The 19453-nt window shown below is 52.2% G+C and overlaps 2 protein-coding genes across 9 annotated transcripts; both read right to left on the reverse strand.

Moving 5' to 3' along the window:
* Positions 1-5007: 5007 nt before the first annotated feature.
* On the reverse strand, positions 5008-15159 carry RAB3D (RAB3D, member RAS oncogene family). 2 transcript variants are annotated; one of them, XM_033401168.2, is made up of 5 exons: positions 15004-15159; positions 13378-13643; positions 12484-12602; positions 12269-12393; positions 5008-7761 (listed from the first exon to the last, which is right to left on the reverse strand). In XM_033401168.2, the coding sequence occupies exons 2-5, from the start codon at positions 13603-13605 to the stop codon at positions 7574-7576; spliced, it is 660 nt and encodes a 219-aa protein (XP_033257059.1). In that variant the 5' UTR covers positions 13606-13643; positions 15004-15159; the 3' UTR covers positions 5008-7573. The 2 variants fall into 2 exon arrangements, with proteins under 2 accessions (XP_033257059.1, XP_004277433.1); XM_004277385.4 differs by having other exon boundaries at positions 14952-15130.
* A 1369-nt stretch (positions 15160-16528) lies between these two features.
* On the reverse strand, positions 16529-19233 carry TMEM205 (transmembrane protein 205). 7 transcript variants are annotated; one of them, XM_049707159.1, is made up of 5 exons: positions 18952-19067; positions 18778-18864; positions 18187-18295; positions 17918-18081; positions 16529-16897 (listed from the first exon to the last, which is right to left on the reverse strand). In XM_049707159.1, the coding sequence occupies exons 3-5, from the start codon at positions 18284-18286 to the stop codon at positions 16592-16594; spliced, it is 570 nt and encodes a 189-aa protein (XP_049563116.1). In that variant the 5' UTR covers positions 18287-18295; positions 18778-18864; positions 18952-19067; the 3' UTR covers positions 16529-16591. The 7 variants fall into 7 exon arrangements, with proteins under 7 accessions (XP_049563116.1, XP_049563117.1, XP_004277434.1 ...); XM_049707160.1 differs by lacking the exons at positions 18778-18864; positions 18952-19067 and adding an exon at positions 19215-19233; XM_004277386.4 differs by lacking the exons at positions 18778-18864; positions 18952-19067 and adding an exon at positions 19099-19195.
* Between the last annotated feature and the right edge of the window lie 220 nt (positions 19234-19453).

Consider the following 19453-nt stretch of genomic DNA (forward strand, 5'->3'; position numbering starts at 1 on the left):
AAGATCCCACATGCCGCGGAGCAACTAAGCCCGTGCACCACAACTACTGAGCCTGTGCTCTGGAGCCCACGAGCCACAACTACTGAAGCCCGCATGCCTAGAGCCCGTGCTCTGCAACAAAGAGAAGCCACTGCAATGAGAAGCCCACGCACCGCAGCGAGAAGTAGCCCCCACTCGCTACAACGAGAGAAAGCCTGCATGCGCAGCAACGAAGACCCAACGCAGCCAAGATAGATAGATAGATAAATAAATAACTAAATTTATTTTAAACAAAAAAGAAATGTCTGTTGCTTGTAAACCACCCAGTCTATTCTGTTACAGATGCCCCAATGGACTAAGACACCCAAGACAATTAACAGTCATTCCTTGGCATCACTCAAAACCCAAGCCATTATCAGCATGTCTTTTTACACTCGGTTTCTTTGAATTGGGTCCAACAATGTCCACACAACACGTTTTTCATGTATCCTAAATTCCTTTTATCCTAATCCAGTAGTTACAGAATTAGAAAATGCATTAGAATACTCTGGACGTTCTGTTAAAGCACAGGTGTCTGAACCTTACCCCCAGAGCTTCTGACTCAGGAGGTCTGGCAGGGGGCCCAGGAATCTGCATTTCTAACAAGTTCCCAGGCCATGCTGCTGGAATGGGGAACACATTTTGAGACCACTGCTCTAGATTCCTCCTCTTCTTCTCCAACCCCACCTACCTTAGATTTGTTGCAGAAAAGGTGTGGAATGTTGGGTAATGCAGTACCGTCTGGATTCGGTGCTTGCTTTTCTGTGGTCCCTTTATCTTGTTCCTCTCATCCCCATATTTCCTTTTCATCTCTTGTTCTCAGCTTTGGCTGTACATTAGAATCCCGTGGGAGCTTTAACAAAATATCGGAGCCTGCACTGCATCTCCCATCTCCTGATTTAATCGGACTGGGTTGTGGCCTGGGCATGGAGACTCTTACATTTACCCAGGTGGTTGCAAGGGGTGGCCATGATCACGGCTGAGAATCAATAAACAAAGAGCTTCATCCAAAGATCATAGCGGGCTGAATCAGTTCTTTCACTGGAGATTGCAAAATGGTGGTTTATCTAATTCTTCCATCTTTCTTTTGGAGGGATTTTTAAAGAGGATAAAATGGGCACATGTCAAAATTGCTATGCTGCAATCATCTCCCAAGTCTGGCAGGAACACACCTAGTTTTCTTTGGAACCAGCCCGCCTCTCAGATTTCCCTCTGTAAACCAGGGGCAGGCATGTGATCCCAGCAGGCCAGTTGGCATGTTCCATCTGTCCGACCACAGTCATTGGTTCAGGCATGGGCATGGGACCCAAACGGGCCAATGGGACTTGGTTTTGGGACTTTGGATACGGTGACAGGGAGAGAACAGTTCTGCCACATCTCAGCTGGTTCAGAAGGGACTGCCTCATGGGGGCAAGGCTGCAAAGAGAAGGCATGGAGAATCCTGGGACAGTACACAAGTCCTAGCTGACTCTTGGACTCTGCAGTTCATGCACTCACTCAACAAATATCTGTCAATGCCTGCTCTATGTCAGAAATAAACTATTTTTAAAATAGAACAGAGGGACTTCCCTGGTGATGCAGTGGTTAAGAATCCGCCTGCCAATGCAGGGGACACGGGTTCGACCCCTGGTCCAGGAAGATCCCACATGCCGCAGAGCAACTAAGCCCGTGCGCCACAACTACTGAGCCTGTGCTCTAGAACCCTCGAGCCACAACTACTGAGCCCACGCGCTGCAACTACTGAAGCCTACGTGCTCTAGGGCCCGCGTGCTGCAACTACTGCGCCCACACACTGCAACTACTGAAGCCTGCGTGCCTAGAGCCCGTGCTCCACAACAAGAGAAGCCACCGCAATGAGAAGCCCACGCACCGCAACGAAGAGTAGCTCCCGCTCGCTGCAACTAGAGAAAGCCCGCGCGCAGCAACGAAGACGTGACGCAGCCAAAAAAAAAAAAAAAGAACAGAAACAGTGTCATAGATACAGAGAACAAACAGGTTGTTGCCAGAGGGGAGGGGGGTGGTGGGAGGAGAGGAATAGGTGAGGGAGATTAAGAAGTACAAATTTAAAGTTGCAAAATAAATGAGTCAGGGGTATGAAATGTACAGTGGGAGGAATATAGCCAATAATTGTGTAACTTCTTTGTATTGTGACAGATGGTAACTAGGCTTATTGTGGTGATTATTTTGAAACGTATAGAAATATCAAACCTATCAAACCGCTATGTTGTGTAACAGGAACTAACATAGTGCTATAGGTCAATTACACTTCAAAAACAGGGAATTCCCTGGCAGTCTGGTGGTTAGGACTTGGCGTTTTCACCGCCAAGGGACCGGGTTCAATCCCAGGTTGGGGAACTAAGATCCCACAAGCTGCTGGCGCGGCAAAAACAAACAAACAAACAAAATCATAGAAAAAGAGATCAGATTTGTGGTTACTAAAGGCAGGGCATGGGGGAGGGGGAATTGGATAAAGGCAGTCAAAAAGTACAAACTCCCAGTTATAAGATAAAAAGCACTAGGGATGGACTTCCCTGGTGGTGCAGTGGTTAAGAATCCGCCTGCCAATGCTGGGGACACGGGTTCGAGCCCTGCTCCGGGAAGATCCCACATGCCGCGGAGCAACTAAGCCCGGGCACCATAACTACTGAGCCTGCGCTCTAGAGCCCGCAAGCCACAACTACTGAGCCCGAGTGCCACAACTACTGAAGCCCACATGCCTAGAGCCCGTGCTTCGCAACAAGAGAAGCCACCGCAATGAGAAGCCCGTGCACCTCAACAAAGAGTAGCCCCCGCTCGCCGCAACTAGAGAAAGCCCGCATGCAGCAACGAAGACCCAACGCAGCCAAAAATGAATAATAATAAAAAAGTACTAGGGATGCAATGGACAACACAATAAATATAATGAACACTGCTTTGTGTTATATATGAAAGTTGTTGAGAGTTAAGAGTTCACATCACGAAGAAAAAATTTTTTTCTTTAATTTTGTATCTATATGAGATGATGGACGTTCACTAAACTTAGTTGATCGTCATTTCATGATGTACATAAGTCAAATCATCATGTTATACACCTTAAATTTATACAGAGCTGTATGCCAATAACTGGAAGAAAAAGAAGAAATGAACTGTTTTTCCTGTTTCTGACACCAAACGTGTGGGGATTTTCCACACCAAACAATTCTCTGGGGGCACCAACAGACAGCCCTACAGTTCAATTCAATTCTGACACTACCCCGAGTTAGTGCAGACCCCACAGTTTAAGGGCTCAGCCCGCAAGACCGGCTCCACCTCAGATGCCGGTCACCAGTATTAGGTCCCCAGGGCACCCATACTTCTGTCTGACGTGGCTACAAAATCAGGGGGTTCCCGCAATCCCCCCTCCCTTTCAGATTTGATCATTCGAATAACTCACAGAACGCAGAAAATCCTTTACTTACTGTTACCAAGGATATAGCTCAGATGGGAGTGACAATGTTTTTAAAGCATATTTATGTATTTGGCTATGCCGGGTCTTAGTTGCAGCCCACGGGATCTTCGCTGCGGCGTGCAGGATCTTTAGTTGCGGCATGGGGGCTCTTCATTGCGGCACGCATGTGGGATCTAGTTCCCTGACCAGGGATTAAACCCGGCCCCCCTGCATCGGGAGCTCGGAGTCTTAACCACTGCACCACCAGGGAAGTCCCGACAATTTGTTATTAACTCAATCTCCAGCCCCTCTTTCCTCCCTGGAGCTCCATCCCAGGGGTTGGGGCTGATGGTCTCAACCCTCTAATCATGGTTTGGTCTTTCTGGCAATCAGCCCCATCCTGAAGCTACCTAGGGGTCTCCAGCCTAGCTTGTCTTCTCATTAGTATACAAAAGATGCTCTTATCACTCTGGATATTACAAGGGTTTTAGGAGCTCTTTGCCAAGAACCAGGGGCAAAGACCAAATATTTCTTTCTTTCTTTTTTTTTTTTGGTAGCAGACAGGAAAGAGCTGGGTGCGGTAGTAAAAAATTTAAAAATTCCTGCTTTTGAGGTGCAGATATTACAGTGAAGGAGACACTTGTTAAGTTAAATTAGTAAATTACATAGTATTTTAGATTCTAGGGGCTGTCGGGAGGAGGACACCAGGAAACGGGCAACAGAAATGCTGTGGCAGGGTTTGCAGTCCTAAGCCCGGTGTTGGGGAGGAAGGTGGGTCAACAAGAAGGTGAGATTTGTGCAAAGACCTGAAAGAGGGGGTGATTGAGGGGAGCCATGTGACTCCAGGCAGAGGGAACAGCCAGTGCAAAGGCCCTGAGGCAGGGACCTAGTGCGTTCAAAAAGCAGCAAGGAGGGTCAGAGCAAGTTTGGGGGGCAAGTGGGAAGAGTGACAGGGCAGGTGACAGGGAAAAGTGAGGTGACAGGTCAGATCATGCAGGGCCTCGTGGACCCCGGGGAGGATTTAGGCATTTACTCTGAGTCAGGTGGGAGCCATGGAGGGCTCCCACCAGAGGGACGTGACCTGACTCAGGTACTCACTGGCGCCCTCTGGCTGCTATGGGGAGGACAGACCTTCTTAGTAGAATTAGTTGAGGCAACATCATCCTCTTTGCCCTTCATGCAGTGGAACTTTCCAGGGCCAAGGCGGTGACCACGAGGCCCAGCTAGAGGTAGCCCTAGACCTGAGCCTCCCTGTCCTGATTCGGGTTCTGCAGCATCACACATGGCCCTCGCCCAACTATCTACTTGACTGTGATTTAACTGTCCTCTTCCTGGAGGACATTTCACTAATGGCAATAAAAGAACAACTGCATCTGGGCGTAACAACTTTAATTTTTTTTTTCTTGTGGAGAAAAGAGCACATCTTTATAAGTGGACATCCAAGAATGGCTTACACAGGAGAACCACACCCAGAATATAAATGATCAGGTCCAGAGCTCTCTCTATAGTGTGTTTTGGGATCATTGGGGAGAAGCCAGTTAGGGGAATCAGCACTTCAACACTGAGATCAAATTTCACCACTTACTTGTTTTTTTTTTTTTTTTTTTTTTCCCAGTGGGGTAGGAGAGAAAGATACAAGAACATGATCCCCAGAGAAGCCAAAGAAAGAAAAAGAAAAAAAGCATAACCCCAGATGGCAGTCATGGCAATTTCCCACTGAAATTGCCTGTGGAAGGACAAGTTGCTGAAAGCAAATGGTGAGAAGGCACAGCACAGATGCAGGATACATCCTCAAGTGACCTCCCCAGATGCCAGCCTCCCTGGAGTTGGGAAGCTGTTTTCCCACAGCCTTTGGCTTAATTTTTGTTTGTAAACTCAGCAAACTCCCATTCTCTCCTAGTGATCTTTGAGGACATCAGTTTCAGTTTCTCAGAGACCATCAGGAGTTAAAGCTCCCCCCTAAAACCTCACAAAATAAAAACTTATGTTATTTTTAGAAGCAAGAAAAATTCTCCTACGTCATTCCCAGTCTTAAGAGAGCCCAGAGGCAGCTGTCTCAGTTACTACTTGAAGCTGAACTGGTGAAAAATCTTGTGTAAACAGAAAGCTTAGGCCAGATCAGGTACAAGATACAGCCAGAGCTGTTGTTTTTATCACACGGGAGATGACAAGTCAGCTTGTCTCTCAGATAGTGACACTCTGAACCACCATTTTTTTCTGGCAGCCGTTTAAGGAAAATGAACTGACCAACAGGGTCTCGACAGGCCATGGTGCATCTTAAGAAGCTTTTTCTAGCTGCTTTACTTTCTCTTTTATGTTAAAGCAATTAACATTTTTTTTTTTAGCAATTAACATTTTTGACTCCCACCCCAAACCTTCAGATACTCTCTCATGGTGCATTTCCAAGAACTTGTCCTTTTCATCACAGTATAGTTGTTGGTATACAAAGATATCCCCACTTTGAAGCTCTAAGGACAGCCCATGGTTTGGGGGTGAACAGGGCCCTCTAGAAATAAATTCAATCTCCAGCTTCTATAAAAGTAAGAACTACATTAAACTTGAACCAGACCTTCCCCACTCTTGGAAGGAAGCAGCAGAGATCCTTAAGCTTACATGAAGTCATTTTGGCGCCAGGGGCTGGGAGACTGGACAAACCATATGCTTGGCCACTCTCGCGGTGTCTGTCAAGTTCTGGAGTGTCAGTGTTCCAGGGTAGAAGAAGGTCTCATGTCACCAGGTTTGGACTCTGGTGGGCAGGAAGGGCCACTGAGCTGAGGATGGGGCTGGGGGGTGTATGTGTCAAGATGCAGATCCCCAAACTGCACATCATCTCTCAGCAGGAGCCCCTGGTAGCTGGGGACCCCAAGCTGGTTGGGCTCCCCACTAGTGCCTCAACCAGGGAGCCTGGTTCCCCGCCCATCCCCCATCAGCCTGCCACTCCCAAGCTGCACCTGTGAAATGCAAGCGGCCACAGCAGTTACCCAACCCTGCCTTCTCACCCCTCCAGCCCAACCCCAAAGCATTCTTTCGAGTGACTCTTCCATTAGCAGAGAACATCACTGGACCCTAGCGATGACATGGCCCGGGAAGCCAACACTGCGTCTTCAAGCTTTTTCAAGTGGAAGGGGCCAAAGTCCTTACATGGAGAGCAACCAGCCAGCACAGGAAAACAGGAACATTGCTCAATTTCCTTTTCTAGCAGGATGTCGGATGTGGAAAGAACCTTGCTTAAACCATTACCAGCCAAACAGGGCCCGGAGGAGGCAGGTCTGGGCAGGAGAGCCCAGGCTCCTGACTCTGAGTTAACTTCTGGTAGAAAGTCCCCAGCAGGAACGCCAAGGGTTGGGTGATTCTCTGCCCAGCCCCATGTGGCCCGTAGTTCCAGAATTCAATTCTGGATCAGGGATGAAGTGGATAAGCTGAAACAGTGGCAGGGTCGTGGGTGATGTGGAATTCTGGGGAAGCTCAGAAGGCACTTCTGCGGTCCCTGAAGCCAGGCTGGGGAACGGGGGATGTGGGGGGGGTCTGACTCCCTCTTCTCTTACAACGGGAAAAGCTGCTTTAATACTGCTTTCACAGGCAGAGGATGTGCAGGCCTGAAAGGAGGGTTCTGGGAGGACTAAATCACCACCCTGCCTTGGAGCCTCGAGGTCTGAGAAGGTTCACAAGCAGACTGGGTGACCCTGAGAAAGGAGCCGCCTTCCACATCTCCGGGGATGAAGTATGAGAATCCCCGCTGCACGAGGGAGAAGAACCATCTTTGGCCAGCGCGTGAACTCCAAACAATGCCCGACAAAGAAACGGATGTGGATAAGTGGTTCTAACCCAGAAGGCACTGTGGATGCCCCTCCACCAGGCGGGATGGGACACGCTGCCCGCACTACCCCCACGAAGACGCCCCATCCCCAGACTCTGCCTGCAGTGCGGAGTCCCCAGGGTCTGGAGCCTGTGAAAGGGGCTGCTGGGGCAGGCTGGTGGCCATGGCCAGAGAATGCGCCATGCAGGAGTTGGCAGGGGACGGGGGTGGGGGGGATGCGGCTGATGGGAGGGGAGGGGGCGCCCTGAGCTCGGAAACAGCCCTTGTGGCTCATGCCTCAGTCACTGTCCCTGCCGAGGCAGGAGGGGGTGGGCGGGGGTGAGGGATCATCTCTAGCAGGGGCAGCTGCTGGTATGCGGGAGTGGGGTGTCCCCCAAGGCCGGGCCTTTCCCATTGCTGCCCGGGCTGGAGCTGGGTTCCAGGGACTCATTCATCTTCTCGCAGATGACATCCACCAGGCGCTCGAAGACCTGCTTCACGTTGATGTTCTCCTTGGCACTGGCCTCAAAGAACTTGAAACCTGCAGGGACATAAGATGGGAAGAGCTGTGAGACCCTGGGGGGCAGAGCCTGAACTGCAGCATCACCCGAACCTGGGTTCCAAGCCCAGTTCTGCCCTTAGGGCAGCTGTGGGACCTTGACTGAGGGCCTTAGTCTCTCTGAGGCTCAGTTTGCTCTTCGGTAAAGTGGGCAGAATGATGCTGCTGCTGCTGGTAGAAATCTGTGACAGCAGCCCTTGCCTGTACTACCTTGCGTATCTCTTTGTCACAAGGCAGTGGCAGCAAGAGTCCAGGCAGTAACATTCTCGTGTCCAGCGGATATGGGGGTGCCCCTGTGTAAGTGGGGCTCATCTTCTATTCAATTTCTGCTGCACAGGAAGGCACAGCCAGGGCGCCCACAGAGCCGGATATTTATGTGGACCTTTTAAATGGAGCCAAGTGTTTCACATGTTCTGGAACATATGTTCTAGGTCCAATAAAACAGAGGACTGAGCACCGGCTGAGGACTGGCTTCAGCCCAGGGGCTACCAGTTTGCAACCTCTGTCACCCAGCGAATGGCAGGTTTCAAAGAGTTTGTAGAGAGCATACAGTGCACACGGTTCCTGGCCTACAGAATGCACTAAAAATGATAACAACAATAATAATAGGCAGTGCTTACATCATGCTTACTACGCAGCAGGCAATTTTTCTAAGCCCTTTACATAAATTAACTCATTTAAGGATGCTCTAAGATTTATACTTTCTTTTTTGGTCACACCGCACAGCTTGCAGGATCTTAGTTCCCCAACCAGGGACGGAACCCATGCTCCCTGTAGTGGAAGCGTGGAATCCTAACCACTGGACTGCCAGGGAAGTACCTATACTATTATAGCCCGTTTTACAGATGGGAAAACTGGGGCACACAGAAGGAAAGTCACTCATGTAAATTCATACAGGGAACACAACCAGGCTGCCTGGTTGGAATACTAATAGATTAAACATTTCTAGTGTATCACCTTGGGCCTCGGGAGGGAGGGCAGGCTGGCTGATTCCCTTTGGGGAAGGGGATGCCGAGGTAGCTTTGAATATATTCTTAGCATCATAGTGACCATCATAACTTTTTCTCATTAAAAAAAAGTTTATCCCTCCTGGAAAAGGTGAGAGGTGGTACAAATGCTTTGGGGACTTGCCCAGGGTCCCTAGGCTATAAGAAGTGGCCCACCAACCTGCAAATAAGGGAATAAATGACAGACCTTCCTGCACCCTTAAAAGGCTGGTTCAAGCTCTGCTTGCTGGGAGCTGTCCCTGAATGGTCCCCAATGTGTTCCCATCTGCCATCCCCAAGGTAGGCCAGAAATTCAGAAAAACGTCCACCATATTACACACATCACAGGGTAAACAGTCCTCTATCCCAGCACTTGTCATTATCATGCAGCACTATAAAAATGTCATTGTAATTAGTTACGTGTGTAATTATCCATTTACTATGTCTCTGCTACTGGCACACCAGCGCCAAGAGGACAGGATTTCTGTCTGCCTTGTCCACAACTGCAGCCCAGTGCCTGGCATAGAGCAGATGCTTGGAAACCACTGACTGAATGATTGATTGAACAGATGGATGGATGTATGTACAGATGGATGGATGGATGAATGGATGTGTAGATGGATGGACGAATGAATGGATGTGTAGATGGATGGATGGATAGCTGGATGGACAGATGAATGACAGAGGCAGGGCACAAAAACAGATCTCTAGTCTCAGTCTGGCGATCATCAATGTCACCCCTCTGTCTTCCTAGGCAAATTTGGCATTTCCTTAATTATGTCTGGCTCTGCCTCAAATAATCTGAAGTTTTTTGAATACTTTTTTTCTGGTTATAAATACTCATTCACTGGAGAAACTAGAAACTACTGAAAAATATCAAGAAATATAGAAAAGCTGTGTGTAACCTCATCACCCAGAAACAATTACTATTGGTGTTTTGATATTTAGTTTTCCACTCTTTTTAAAAATACAAATACATAGGGCTTCCCTGGTGGCGCAGTGGTTGAGAGTCTGCCTGCCAATGCAGGGGACACGGGTTCATGCCCTGGTCCGGGAGGATCCCACATGCCGCGGAGCGGCTGGGCCCGTGAGCCATGGCCGCTGAGCCTGCGCGTCCGGAGCCTGTGCTCCGCAACGGGAGAGGCCACAACAATGAGAGGCCCGCATACCGCAAAAAAAACAAAAAAAACAAAAAAACCCCCATATATATATATTATATATATATATATATATATATAATATATAAATAAATAAATACATAATCGTTGGGGTTCGGTTTGTAGGGGTTATGTGTGTGTGTGCACATGTATGTGCCTTTTTTCTTACAAAATTGGGATCGAATTCTATCTCCCACTTTGTCCTCTAATGTTTTAAATTTAATGCCCGAGTGGGAATCTCCCCTCACACCAGGCACTAGATGTTTTCTGCAAGAAGGTGTGGGCAGGGGACTTCTCTGGCAGTCCAGTGGTTAAGACACCGTGCTTCCACTGCAGGGGGTGCGGGTTTGATCCCTGGTTGGGAAACTAAGATCCCACTTGCTGCGCAGCCAGAAAAAAAAAAAAAAAAAAGGAAGGTGTGAGCAGCATTCTCAAGTATTCTAGCCCACGGCCGGCCACCAAAAGCTGACTCCCCAGCACACCTGTTAATGAGACCCAGAATGAGGTTCCCAGAAGACACAGGGGACAAGGGAGCAGGTTAAGTGGCACCACGAGGGAGCAGAGTCAAACCCTAAACGGAGACATTCCACAGAACAAAGACCCAGTTTCTCCAACAAACGATGGCAAGAAAAAAAAGAGAAAGAGGACCGTTATGCTCCAGGGGTCTGCAAACTTTTTCTGTAAAGGGTCAGATAGTAAATCCCTTAGGTTTTATGTACAAGCATCAGCAATAGTTCACAATCATGCTAGCTAATGCTTAGATGCAATCTACACGTATGCCGGACTCTGTTAGAACTGCTTCACACGTCATAACTCATTTAACCCTCCTGACAACCTGATGAGGTGGGGCTGTTATTATCTGCATTTCACACATGAGGAAGGGCAAGCCCAGAGAGCTGAAGTCACCGGTGCAAGATCACAAAGCAATCGAGAAATAACAGGAGTTAATGTTCAATCATGGCCAGCATTTGCTTAATCTTTCTAACAGCCAGCCCTATGAAGTAGATGTGGTTTTCACCTGTTTCCTAGATGGAGAAATGGAAGCACAGAGAGGGTAGGTGAGGTGCCCGAGGTCACACAGCTAGTAGGTTGTAGAAGGGGATTCTAGCTCCAGAGTCTGGGTCCTTAACCTGCCCTCCCCCAGAGAGGTTACAATGCCTCCCGCAAGGAAAGTCCTGGGGAGGGCCTAGAATACTAGAATACTCCAAGATAAGATTTTCTTTTAGTTTAAACTTTGAATTGATAATCCATTTACCTGATTCAGAAAGGTAGACTGAAAAGTCCCCCTCCCACTCTGGTGCCCTGGCCTGCCAGGTCTGAGACACCCAGGTCACCACTGTTACTAGATCCTTCTGTATCCTTCCAGAGTTCCTTCAAGCAAACATAAGTATAATATCCTTATTCTCACCCTTTTTATACACTAATGCAAGGGTTGGCAAACTTTGAGCTGCAGGCCAAATCTGGCCTGTCACCTATTTTTTTTTTTTTTTTTTTACTGAAATACAGTTGATTTACAATATCATGTTATCAAGTTAGTTTCAGGTGCTGTTACCTATTTTTGTAAATAAAGTTTTATTGGCAGACAGTCATGCTCATTCATTGATGTATTATCTATGGCTGCTTTCAGGCAGAGCTGAGTGGTTGTGACACAGACCCTAGGACTGAAAACATTTCCTATTTAGCCCTTTAAGAAAATGTTTGCTGGGGAATTCCCTGGTGGTCCAGTGGTTAGGGCTCCACGCGTCCACTGAAGGGGGCACGGGTTCAATTCCTGGTTGGGGAATTAAGATCCCACAAGGAGCAAAAAAAAAAAGAGAAGAAAAGAAAAGAAAAAGTTTGCTGACCACTGGACTAAAGGAAGAAGCCATACTCACCTTTCTGCAGTTTGCTTTTTCCACTTAACCATATACCCGGAGACCCCAGAACATAAAGAAGGTCCTCATCCTTTCTTACAGCTGCGTAGTATTCCACCATGTGACTATAGTTTATGTGTAGCTGCTTCCCCCACCGTGAAACACTTGGGAGGTTGCCAAGGTTTCCCTCCACTAACGGTGCAGCAATTTGATATACCCACCACTTCCCACATGGGAAGTGGATGTCTGTAGGATAAATTCCCAGAAATGGTTTTGCTGCGTCTGGGTTCCCAGGGCAGTGAGGCAGTAAAGGGTATCTGTGGGTGAATCCTCTGAAATGAAATGCAGCAGGGGGTATACAAGTGGGTATTTTTCTGGGCAGATCTTCAAAGGGCAAAGGGTTGGTGACAGTGGTTGGACCTGGGACTCAAGCACAGGGTTGGAGGTTTGGTTCTGGGAGGTCCCAGGCCTGTGGCCCAGGCTGGGCACTAACCAAGGTCGTCAGCGAGCCTTTGGCCTTCCTCAGTGGGCACGACACGCTCGTCCTCCAGGTCACACTTGTTCCCCACGAGGATGACTTGAGCGTTGTCCCAGGAGTAGGTCTTGATCTGCGTGGCCCTGTGGAGTTTGAGGGGCTGTGTTAGGCCAGAGATTAGGGTCAGGGGGAGAGGGCGAAGGTCAGGGGGTCAGTGGTCAGCAAGCACTCACCAGTCCTGCACGGCGGCAAAGGACTCCTGGTTGGCGACGTCATACATGAGCAGGAAGCCCATGGCTCCGCGGTAGTAGGCTGTGGTGATTGTACGGTAGCGCTCCTGGCCTGCCGTGTCCTGGGCACACAGTGGGGTCAGGCGTCTAGAAGCCACTCTATTCCCCACCCCACTCCTGCAGGCCCCTGTCTGAGGCTCCAGTCTCCCAGCCTTATAGCCCCAGTTTGATGAGCAGGACATGGATCTGCCCTCACAGCCCCCCGGTCTAATGGGAGAAACATGGGCCTGCCCGTGTAATCTCTAGTCTATTGGTGGAGACATGTCCCCTGTCCTTGAGGGGTTCCGGTCTGAGGGGTCAGTGGCCTTTCGAAGACTTGTAAGGCCTTCTGACCTCATCTCCAAGAACCAGCTTCATGACCACAAATAAGAACCACGTGAAAAAAAAAGGAAAAAAAAAAAAAAGAACCACATGGGCCAGAGGCTACCACCTTGATGCAGAGAGCCTGATGCTCGTTACCATGACAATCATTACCAGCAGGCGCTTTGGGAAAAAGAGCATGGCTCTGAAGAGGCTCAGTGGGGGCCTCTGGGCTTGCCCCGAGAGGGGACCCAAACCTCTTCTCCATTGGTCACCAGGTCTTCTAACCCAACTTGGGTTAGTACTGTCTCCCCCTCAGACCCTACAGGGCAGGGCACATCCCCCTCATCCTGATGAATTCACCTCATAGATAATAACCCCTGCTCCTCTTCACACCTACTCCAAGCCCCCTCCTCGACTCTGGACACTTGTCCTCACCCAGACCCTCCCCACAGCCCTACACCCTCGCCCGGACTTCCCTGGAGGAACCCCAGCCCCTGCCTGGCCAGCAGACCCCCAGACAGCCGCCTGGCCCACCCAGATCTGCAGCTTGATCCTCTTGTCGTGGCGGTAGACGGTCTTGACCTTGAAGTCGATGCCCACGGTGCTGACAAAAGCGGGCGTGAAGGAGTCGTCGGCGTATCGGAACAGAAAGGACGTCTTGCCCACGCTGCTGTTGCCGATGAGCAGCAGCTTGAACATGTAGTCGAAGTTCTGGTCTGCCGCATCCCGCTGGCCCGTTGGGGGATCTCCAGCTGACGCCATCTTGGCACGGAGCCTCCTGGGAGGGGAGGGCTGGAGCCCTGTAGGGAAAAAAACCCACCAGGAATGGCTCCAGTGTCTACACCAGACCTGGACTCAAATCCCCGCTCTGCCACTTGGAAGCCAACAGACCCCGGATGCGTCACTGGCCCTCTCTGGGCCTCAGTGTCCTCTTCTGGAAAATGGGGATGTTTGTCAAATGCAAGGGCCCAGGTTGGGGGTGCCCCATCTGGCCACGGAGGAACCAGACCCTGCGGAAGGTGCAGGTGTGGACTTTGCCCCAGGGTGAGCAGCTGGTGTGGCCCAGGTGTGAGCTGGGGGGAGGGAGGGTTGCCAGCTGGATAGAGTCCCCCTCAGGGCCTGGGTGTTGACTTTGGCAGGTGTTGGCCACCTGCCTGCCCCCACCCAAGCCAACTTTAACTCCTTCCCTGATCCCCATGGGGAGGGGGCTTTCAGTGGATACACCCCAGGTTTAAAGCCCAGCTCTACCACCACATGGGTACTGCCACCTTCTGTTTGTCCAAGGGGCCGGGCCCAGTAGGGCTGACTCACCCCAGCCCCGGCTTCAGCCCACGGAGGCCAGAATGACGGTCCTCAAATGCAAGACCACCCTCAGCCACCACCACGACCACCTGGTCCTGCCCTTCCTGGCAATCTGTCCCCACGGCTGGGCTGCTTCATTTGGATCCAGCTCACCCCCTCAGCCCTCATGGCCTCAGTTTCCCCAGCTGTTTATGGCTGCTCCCTGAGCCTCACAGGGAGGTTCCAGAAGGCCTGGGTGAATGGGAACAACCAGCATAGGAACCCCTGGCAAAGCCATTTCTCAACTGCCCCGCGGGGCTTTTTTCCACTTTAAAGGAGGACCCAACTAGCCCCCCTTTCCTGCCCAGCCCTCCGCCCCACCCCGTGTTCCGGGAGAACGAGTTTGAGGAGGGGAAGAGAAAGGCAGGAAGCCTTTCCCCATGCAGGGCAGGGCCGCCGGTATGGGGGCCCCCGCCCCGCCCCATCCCCCAGCCTCAGCCCACCTGTCAGCCGGTCCCACCTCTTTCTGACAATCTGCCAACTCTCCCTCAAGCCTGCCACTAGGTAAGGGACCCCGGAGGGCTCGCCACTGTCCCCCGTCACCAGATGTGGGGCGCCCCAGCAGGTGCAGGGGAGCTCAGGAGCTTCTTCCCATCACCATATGGTCCCATCTCTTGTCCCCGGCTGGGCTGTCTGCCCCGCCCGCGCCCCATTAACGCTCCCCGATGAGCCCAGCTGGGTGGGGGCGAGGGAGGAGGCGTCCCCCGCTGCCTGCCTTTGTTCCCCAGGCCCCGGGCCTCCCCCTAAGCCCCTGTCCCCCCCAAGACCTGCTGAGACGCGGAGGCGCGGGTTGGGGTGCGCTCCCTCCGACGGGGTCACCTCGCGTGGGGACGCCGCCCTCAGACGTTCCGCCTCCGAACTCGCTGCTACCTGGCCCTGGCTGCGACCCGGACCCCGCAGCCGCAGCCGCCACCGCTGCCCGCAGCCACCCGGATCCCGCGCCGGCCCCGCCCAGGCGTGGGAGGAGGGGCCCCTCTCGGGGAAGGGCGGGGCGGGACCGGGGCGGGGCCTGTGGAGACCGCGGATTGGGGGGCGGGGGCGGGGGCGGGGGCGGGGGCGGGGCTGGAAGTCGCACGGCGCGCGCAGCTATCAGTTCCCTGACAATAAATATTGCATTTTCACTAACCATACGTGGAGCTCCTACTACGTGCACAGCAGCTAAGCAGCACGGACTCTGGAGCCGGGTTCGAATCTCAGCTCCACCACTTTCTAGCCTTGTCGCTTTGGACATGTTAACCTCCCTGGGTCTCATTTTCCCCATCCGTCACGTGGTCGATAACGAGGGTACCCACCTCACAGGGTTGTGTAAGGGTTCTGATCTGAGTTAGTGTTTGTAACATGCAGCGCCTGACCTAAGCTGGGCTAGAGCCTTTCCCAAATACCCTTAAGGGCCCTTAGAATTAACCACCACCACCCCCACCCCCACCACCCCCACCACCCCCACCACCACCCCCGCCTTTTACAGATAAAGAAACTGGAAATCAGAGAGGGGCAGACGCTTGCCTGAGGCCACACAATTTGGCAACCAGGCCCAGCTGAGGTCCCAGACTTTTCTTCAAGCCAACAGAAGAGAATCTGCAGTTATAACAGTTCAGGCTTGGGACTTCCCTGGCCGTCCAGTGCTTACGGTTCTGTAATTCCACTGCAGGGGGCACAGGTTCTATCCCCTGGTTGGGGAACTAAGATCCCACATGCCATGAAGCGTGGCCAAAAATTTAACACAAAACAAAACAAAACACAGTTCAGGCTTTGTTGGGCTTCAAATCCCAACAACTGCGCCTGAAGCCACTTGCTGAATTTCTCTGAGCTCCCACTGCTTCATGGAACAATGTTAGCCACCTCTAAGGGCTGTTGTGGACAAACTGAGATGATGTGTATCAGTCAGGAAGGGATGGCATATGCTCAGTAACAAGCTGCCCTATAGTCATCATGGCATCTAACATCCAAGGTTTGTTTCTCTCACACCGGTCATTGCAATGAGGGGAAGATGTGGCGAATCACGTACTGGCTTGTATACTTCTCTTTGGAAATGACTTTGCTCACACTTCACTGGCCAAAGCAAGTCATGTGGCCACCCCCGATGTCAATGGGGTGAAAAATATGATTGTCCTCTAGGGATCAGAACCAGCTGTTGTTACAATAATACATGATCTGTGCAGTGGTTAGCGCCACACCTGGCACACAGTGGGTGCTCAACAAATGGGCACCATTATAGGAAGAGCTTAAGGGCTGCAACAGCTAACTCTCCAAATCATCATGCCACATGAATGGGGAAACGGAATCCCTCAGCTCTACCCTTGCCTGCCCCTCCCCCTGCTTCCCAGTTGGAGAAAAGTGACAGCAGTCATTTCCAAAGAAGTGTTTATTGACATTTGGGGCCCCAGCAGAGACAGAGAGTCAGTGGGGGCTAGAGGCTCCTGAGGCCCAGGGCGAGGCCTACAAGATGAAGCCCATTGCTCAGGAGGCAGCCCAGATTGCAAATGGAGGATAGGCCATGGTAGCGGAAGAAGATCTGGCGGAGGGCACTGTACTTGGGGTCCTGCTCCCGCAGCTGACGATAGGGGTCTGAGCCCTGGTGGCTGCCCAGCACCTCCCCGCCCAGGCCCCGCTCCTTCTCCATGGTCTGCAGGGCCCACATGGCGGCCGTGGTGCGGGGTTCCAGCCAGCGGGCGTTGATGGTGGCCAGCATGAGGCTCAGAAGCAGCAAGCAGAGCTGGTAGGGCGGCAGGAGGACAAGGTGAGCCGTGCCTGGGAGACAGCAGGGGCCCTAGGGAGGGTCCTTCTGCATCCTCAAAGCCCAGAGGGGAATGGGGGACAGGATTGGGTCAAAGCCAGGCCTCCCCACTCCAACCTCAAACCCAAACAGAGCTCCAGCTCTCACACCCTGAAACCTGCAGCTCCTAAGGAAAGGCTCCACCACTATCTCCTCTCTCTACCACTGTCTCCTCTCTCTCCCCCAAACCTCCTAAGCCTCCTCTCCTCTGATACCCTGACTGGAACTTTCCAGAACACAGCCTGTCTCCTACCTTCCTCTGTTCCCCCAAACTGAGGGTATCTCAGGGCAGAGCCTCTCTTCCCTGAATTGGGACAGAGCACCATAACTGTCCCCTCATTTCCCCAAAATAGAGAGCCTAAGAGAGGGCCCATCTCCTTTGTGGCCCCAGCCTAGACTCTAGAAGCTGACATTGGGTCCAGAGGGAGTGAATTAAAAGTCCTCGAAGTTCCAATTACCCATAATCCCTCCTGTGTCTGTGGGATTATTGAAACCCCTGTCAGGCCTCACCTGCCCACATCTGAGGGATATAATGGGGGCAGGGGGAGGGCAGGATAGAGAAATATGAGATGCACAGATGGTTCCTTGCCTTGTGGCTGGGAAAAATGTGTGGATGAGGGTGGGGGACTGTAAATTCCCAGTCAGGCTGGTTTTTAAACACTGAGCTGGGGTCAGTGCCCCAGCCCAGCTGAGTCACCATAGCTTGGCTGCAGGCCCAGCCAAGGGGAGGAGAGGGAGCAACAGCCAGCAGAGAGACACTGCGGAATAGTCAGGGCTGCTGGGGATGGTTGTGCAGGCTGTGCACTGCTCAAGGGTATCCAGAACCCAGCTTTGTATACACCAGGAAGAAGGGGCAGTTTGGGGGGTTTCGTTTTAATTCTCACAAAGGTGTAGCCATAGGTGCTCAGTGTGGTCCTGGGAATGAATCTCCAGAGGGTAGTGGAGCTCAAGCTGTCATACCTGGCTGGCCTCCCAGAATGTGAGCTGAGCCCCGGCACGCTGTGAGGCCAAGATGCAGAGGTTGACGAAGGCACAGCCCATGGAGATGTGAAAGTAGAAAGGGAAGAGTTTGCTCTGCACCAGGCCGAAGGTATGTCGGGGAAGGCCTCGGAAAAGCAGGAAGCCTGTGGGGTGCAGGGGACCACATGTCTGTTAGGACACTTCCAAGTCCCCCTCTCATCCCTGTCCCCACCTTAGGCACTCATGATATCCAGGCCGAGGGTCCCTACCTGAGACGAAGGTCACCCACATTTGCATGCCCCAGGCCCCTGACAAGACCAGTAGATGAACCACCTTAGTCAGGCTTTCCGGGTTCCCACCTTCCTCCATCTTGCGGGCCTGGGAAGGAGGCACCAGGTGGTCAGAGTTTTACCTTTGCCCTGTGGCCTTCAGACCCTGTGAGCCTGCACAAGGCCAGGGTCATGGTCTATTCAGCAGAGATCCAGGGATAGTAGCCCAGGAATGGCGGTGTGGAAGAGCCATAGCACTTCTGTGATGTCCCCCGACTCCATCTCTCCAAATGTCAGCCCTCAAGATCTTAGGCTCTCTGGACCCCAACATCCATGCCACCTCTGAGACCCCCAAATTTCAGCCCCAGCAGCTCAAGCTCGAAGCCCTAGATCCTCAGAGAACACCCCAGTGACTCCCAAATATCACCCCAGGAACCGAGTTCTGATATCAAAGACTACTCCTTTCATGACAGGATCCCAGATATCACTATGAAGATTCCCAAAGCACCTCCTGGAGACGCCATCTAATCCTGAGAAACCCTAAATCTCATCCCGAGGACACCGACCCCACCACTGGACCCGGACATCGACCTGCAGCACTCAAGAGTCCGGGGCCGGATCTAAGGGGGTCAGGCGGGCCCGAGGACACCGACCCCACCACTGGACCCGGGCCTCGACCTGCAGCACTCAAGAGTCCGGGGCCGGATCTAAGGGGGTCAGGCGGGCCCGAGGACACCGACCCCATCACTGGACCCGGGCCTCGACCTGCAGCACTCAAGAGTCCGGGGCCGGATCTAAGGGGGTCAGGCGGGCCCGAGGACACCGACCCCACCACTGGACCCGGGCCTCGACCTGCAGCACTCAAGAGTCCAGGGCCGGATATAAGGGGGTCAGGCGGGCAGGGCTTGGTACCTCACTCTCGCGCTCCGCGGTGCCCGCGTACCTCCTCGGCCACCTCCCCTCGTGGGACCAAGAATTCGTCCCGCCTCCCAGCTAAGCCAGAAGCCAATCGGATCGGAGATCTGTACCTCCTGTACCGCCCTCTTAGATATTGACTAATCGATGAACGCAATCCCGTCCTGGAATCCCGTCCACTCCTCGGCATTTCACCCAATTACACCGCGGCTCCTAAGATCTGCGGAAGCGGAAAGGCGCCAATGAGGTCTTCGGCTGCATCGGCGGGGCGGAGCTAAAATGCCAGCCACACCCCTCTCTGTGACTATACCTTTGGGCTCCGCGCGTTTTAATAGGATGGTGTCTCCACGGG

Source organism: Orcinus orca, chromosome 3 (genome assembly GCF_937001465.1).
Source record: "Orcinus orca chromosome 3, mOrcOrc1.1, whole genome shotgun sequence".
Classification (NCBI taxonomy): Eukaryota; Metazoa; Chordata; class Mammalia; order Artiodactyla; family Delphinidae; genus Orcinus; species Orcinus orca.

What these genes read in the sequence shown, in the direction of transcription:
- RAB3D (XM_033401168.2), bottom strand. Translation starts at nt 13,605, where the DNA reads ATGGCGTCAGCTGGAGATCCCCCAACGGGCCAGCGGGATGCGGCAGAC. An exon ending in GGATCAAGCTGCAGATCTGG is followed by an intron (nt 12,603 to 13,377) that starts GTGGGCCAGGCG and finishes CTGTGTGCCCAG; the next exon opens with GACACGGCAGGCCAGGAGCG. An exon ending in AAGGCTCGCTGACGACCTTG is followed by an intron (nt 7,762 to 12,268) that starts GTTAGTGCCCAG and finishes ATGTCCCTGCAG; the next exon opens with GTTTCAAGTTCTTTGAGGCC.
- TMEM205 (XM_049707160.1), bottom strand. Translation starts at nt 18,286, where the DNA reads ATGGAGGAAGGTGGGAACCCGGAAAGCCTGACTAAGGTGGTTCATCTA. An exon ending in GTGGGTGACCTTCGTCTCAG is followed by an intron (nt 18,082 to 18,186) that starts GTAGGGACCCTC and finishes TGCACCCCACAG; the next exon opens with GCTTCCTGCTTTTCCGAGGC. An exon ending in CATTCTGGGAGGCCAGCCAG is followed by an intron (nt 16,898 to 17,917) that starts GTATGACAGCTT and finishes CCGCCCTACCAG; the next exon opens with CTCTGCTTGCTGCTTCTGAG.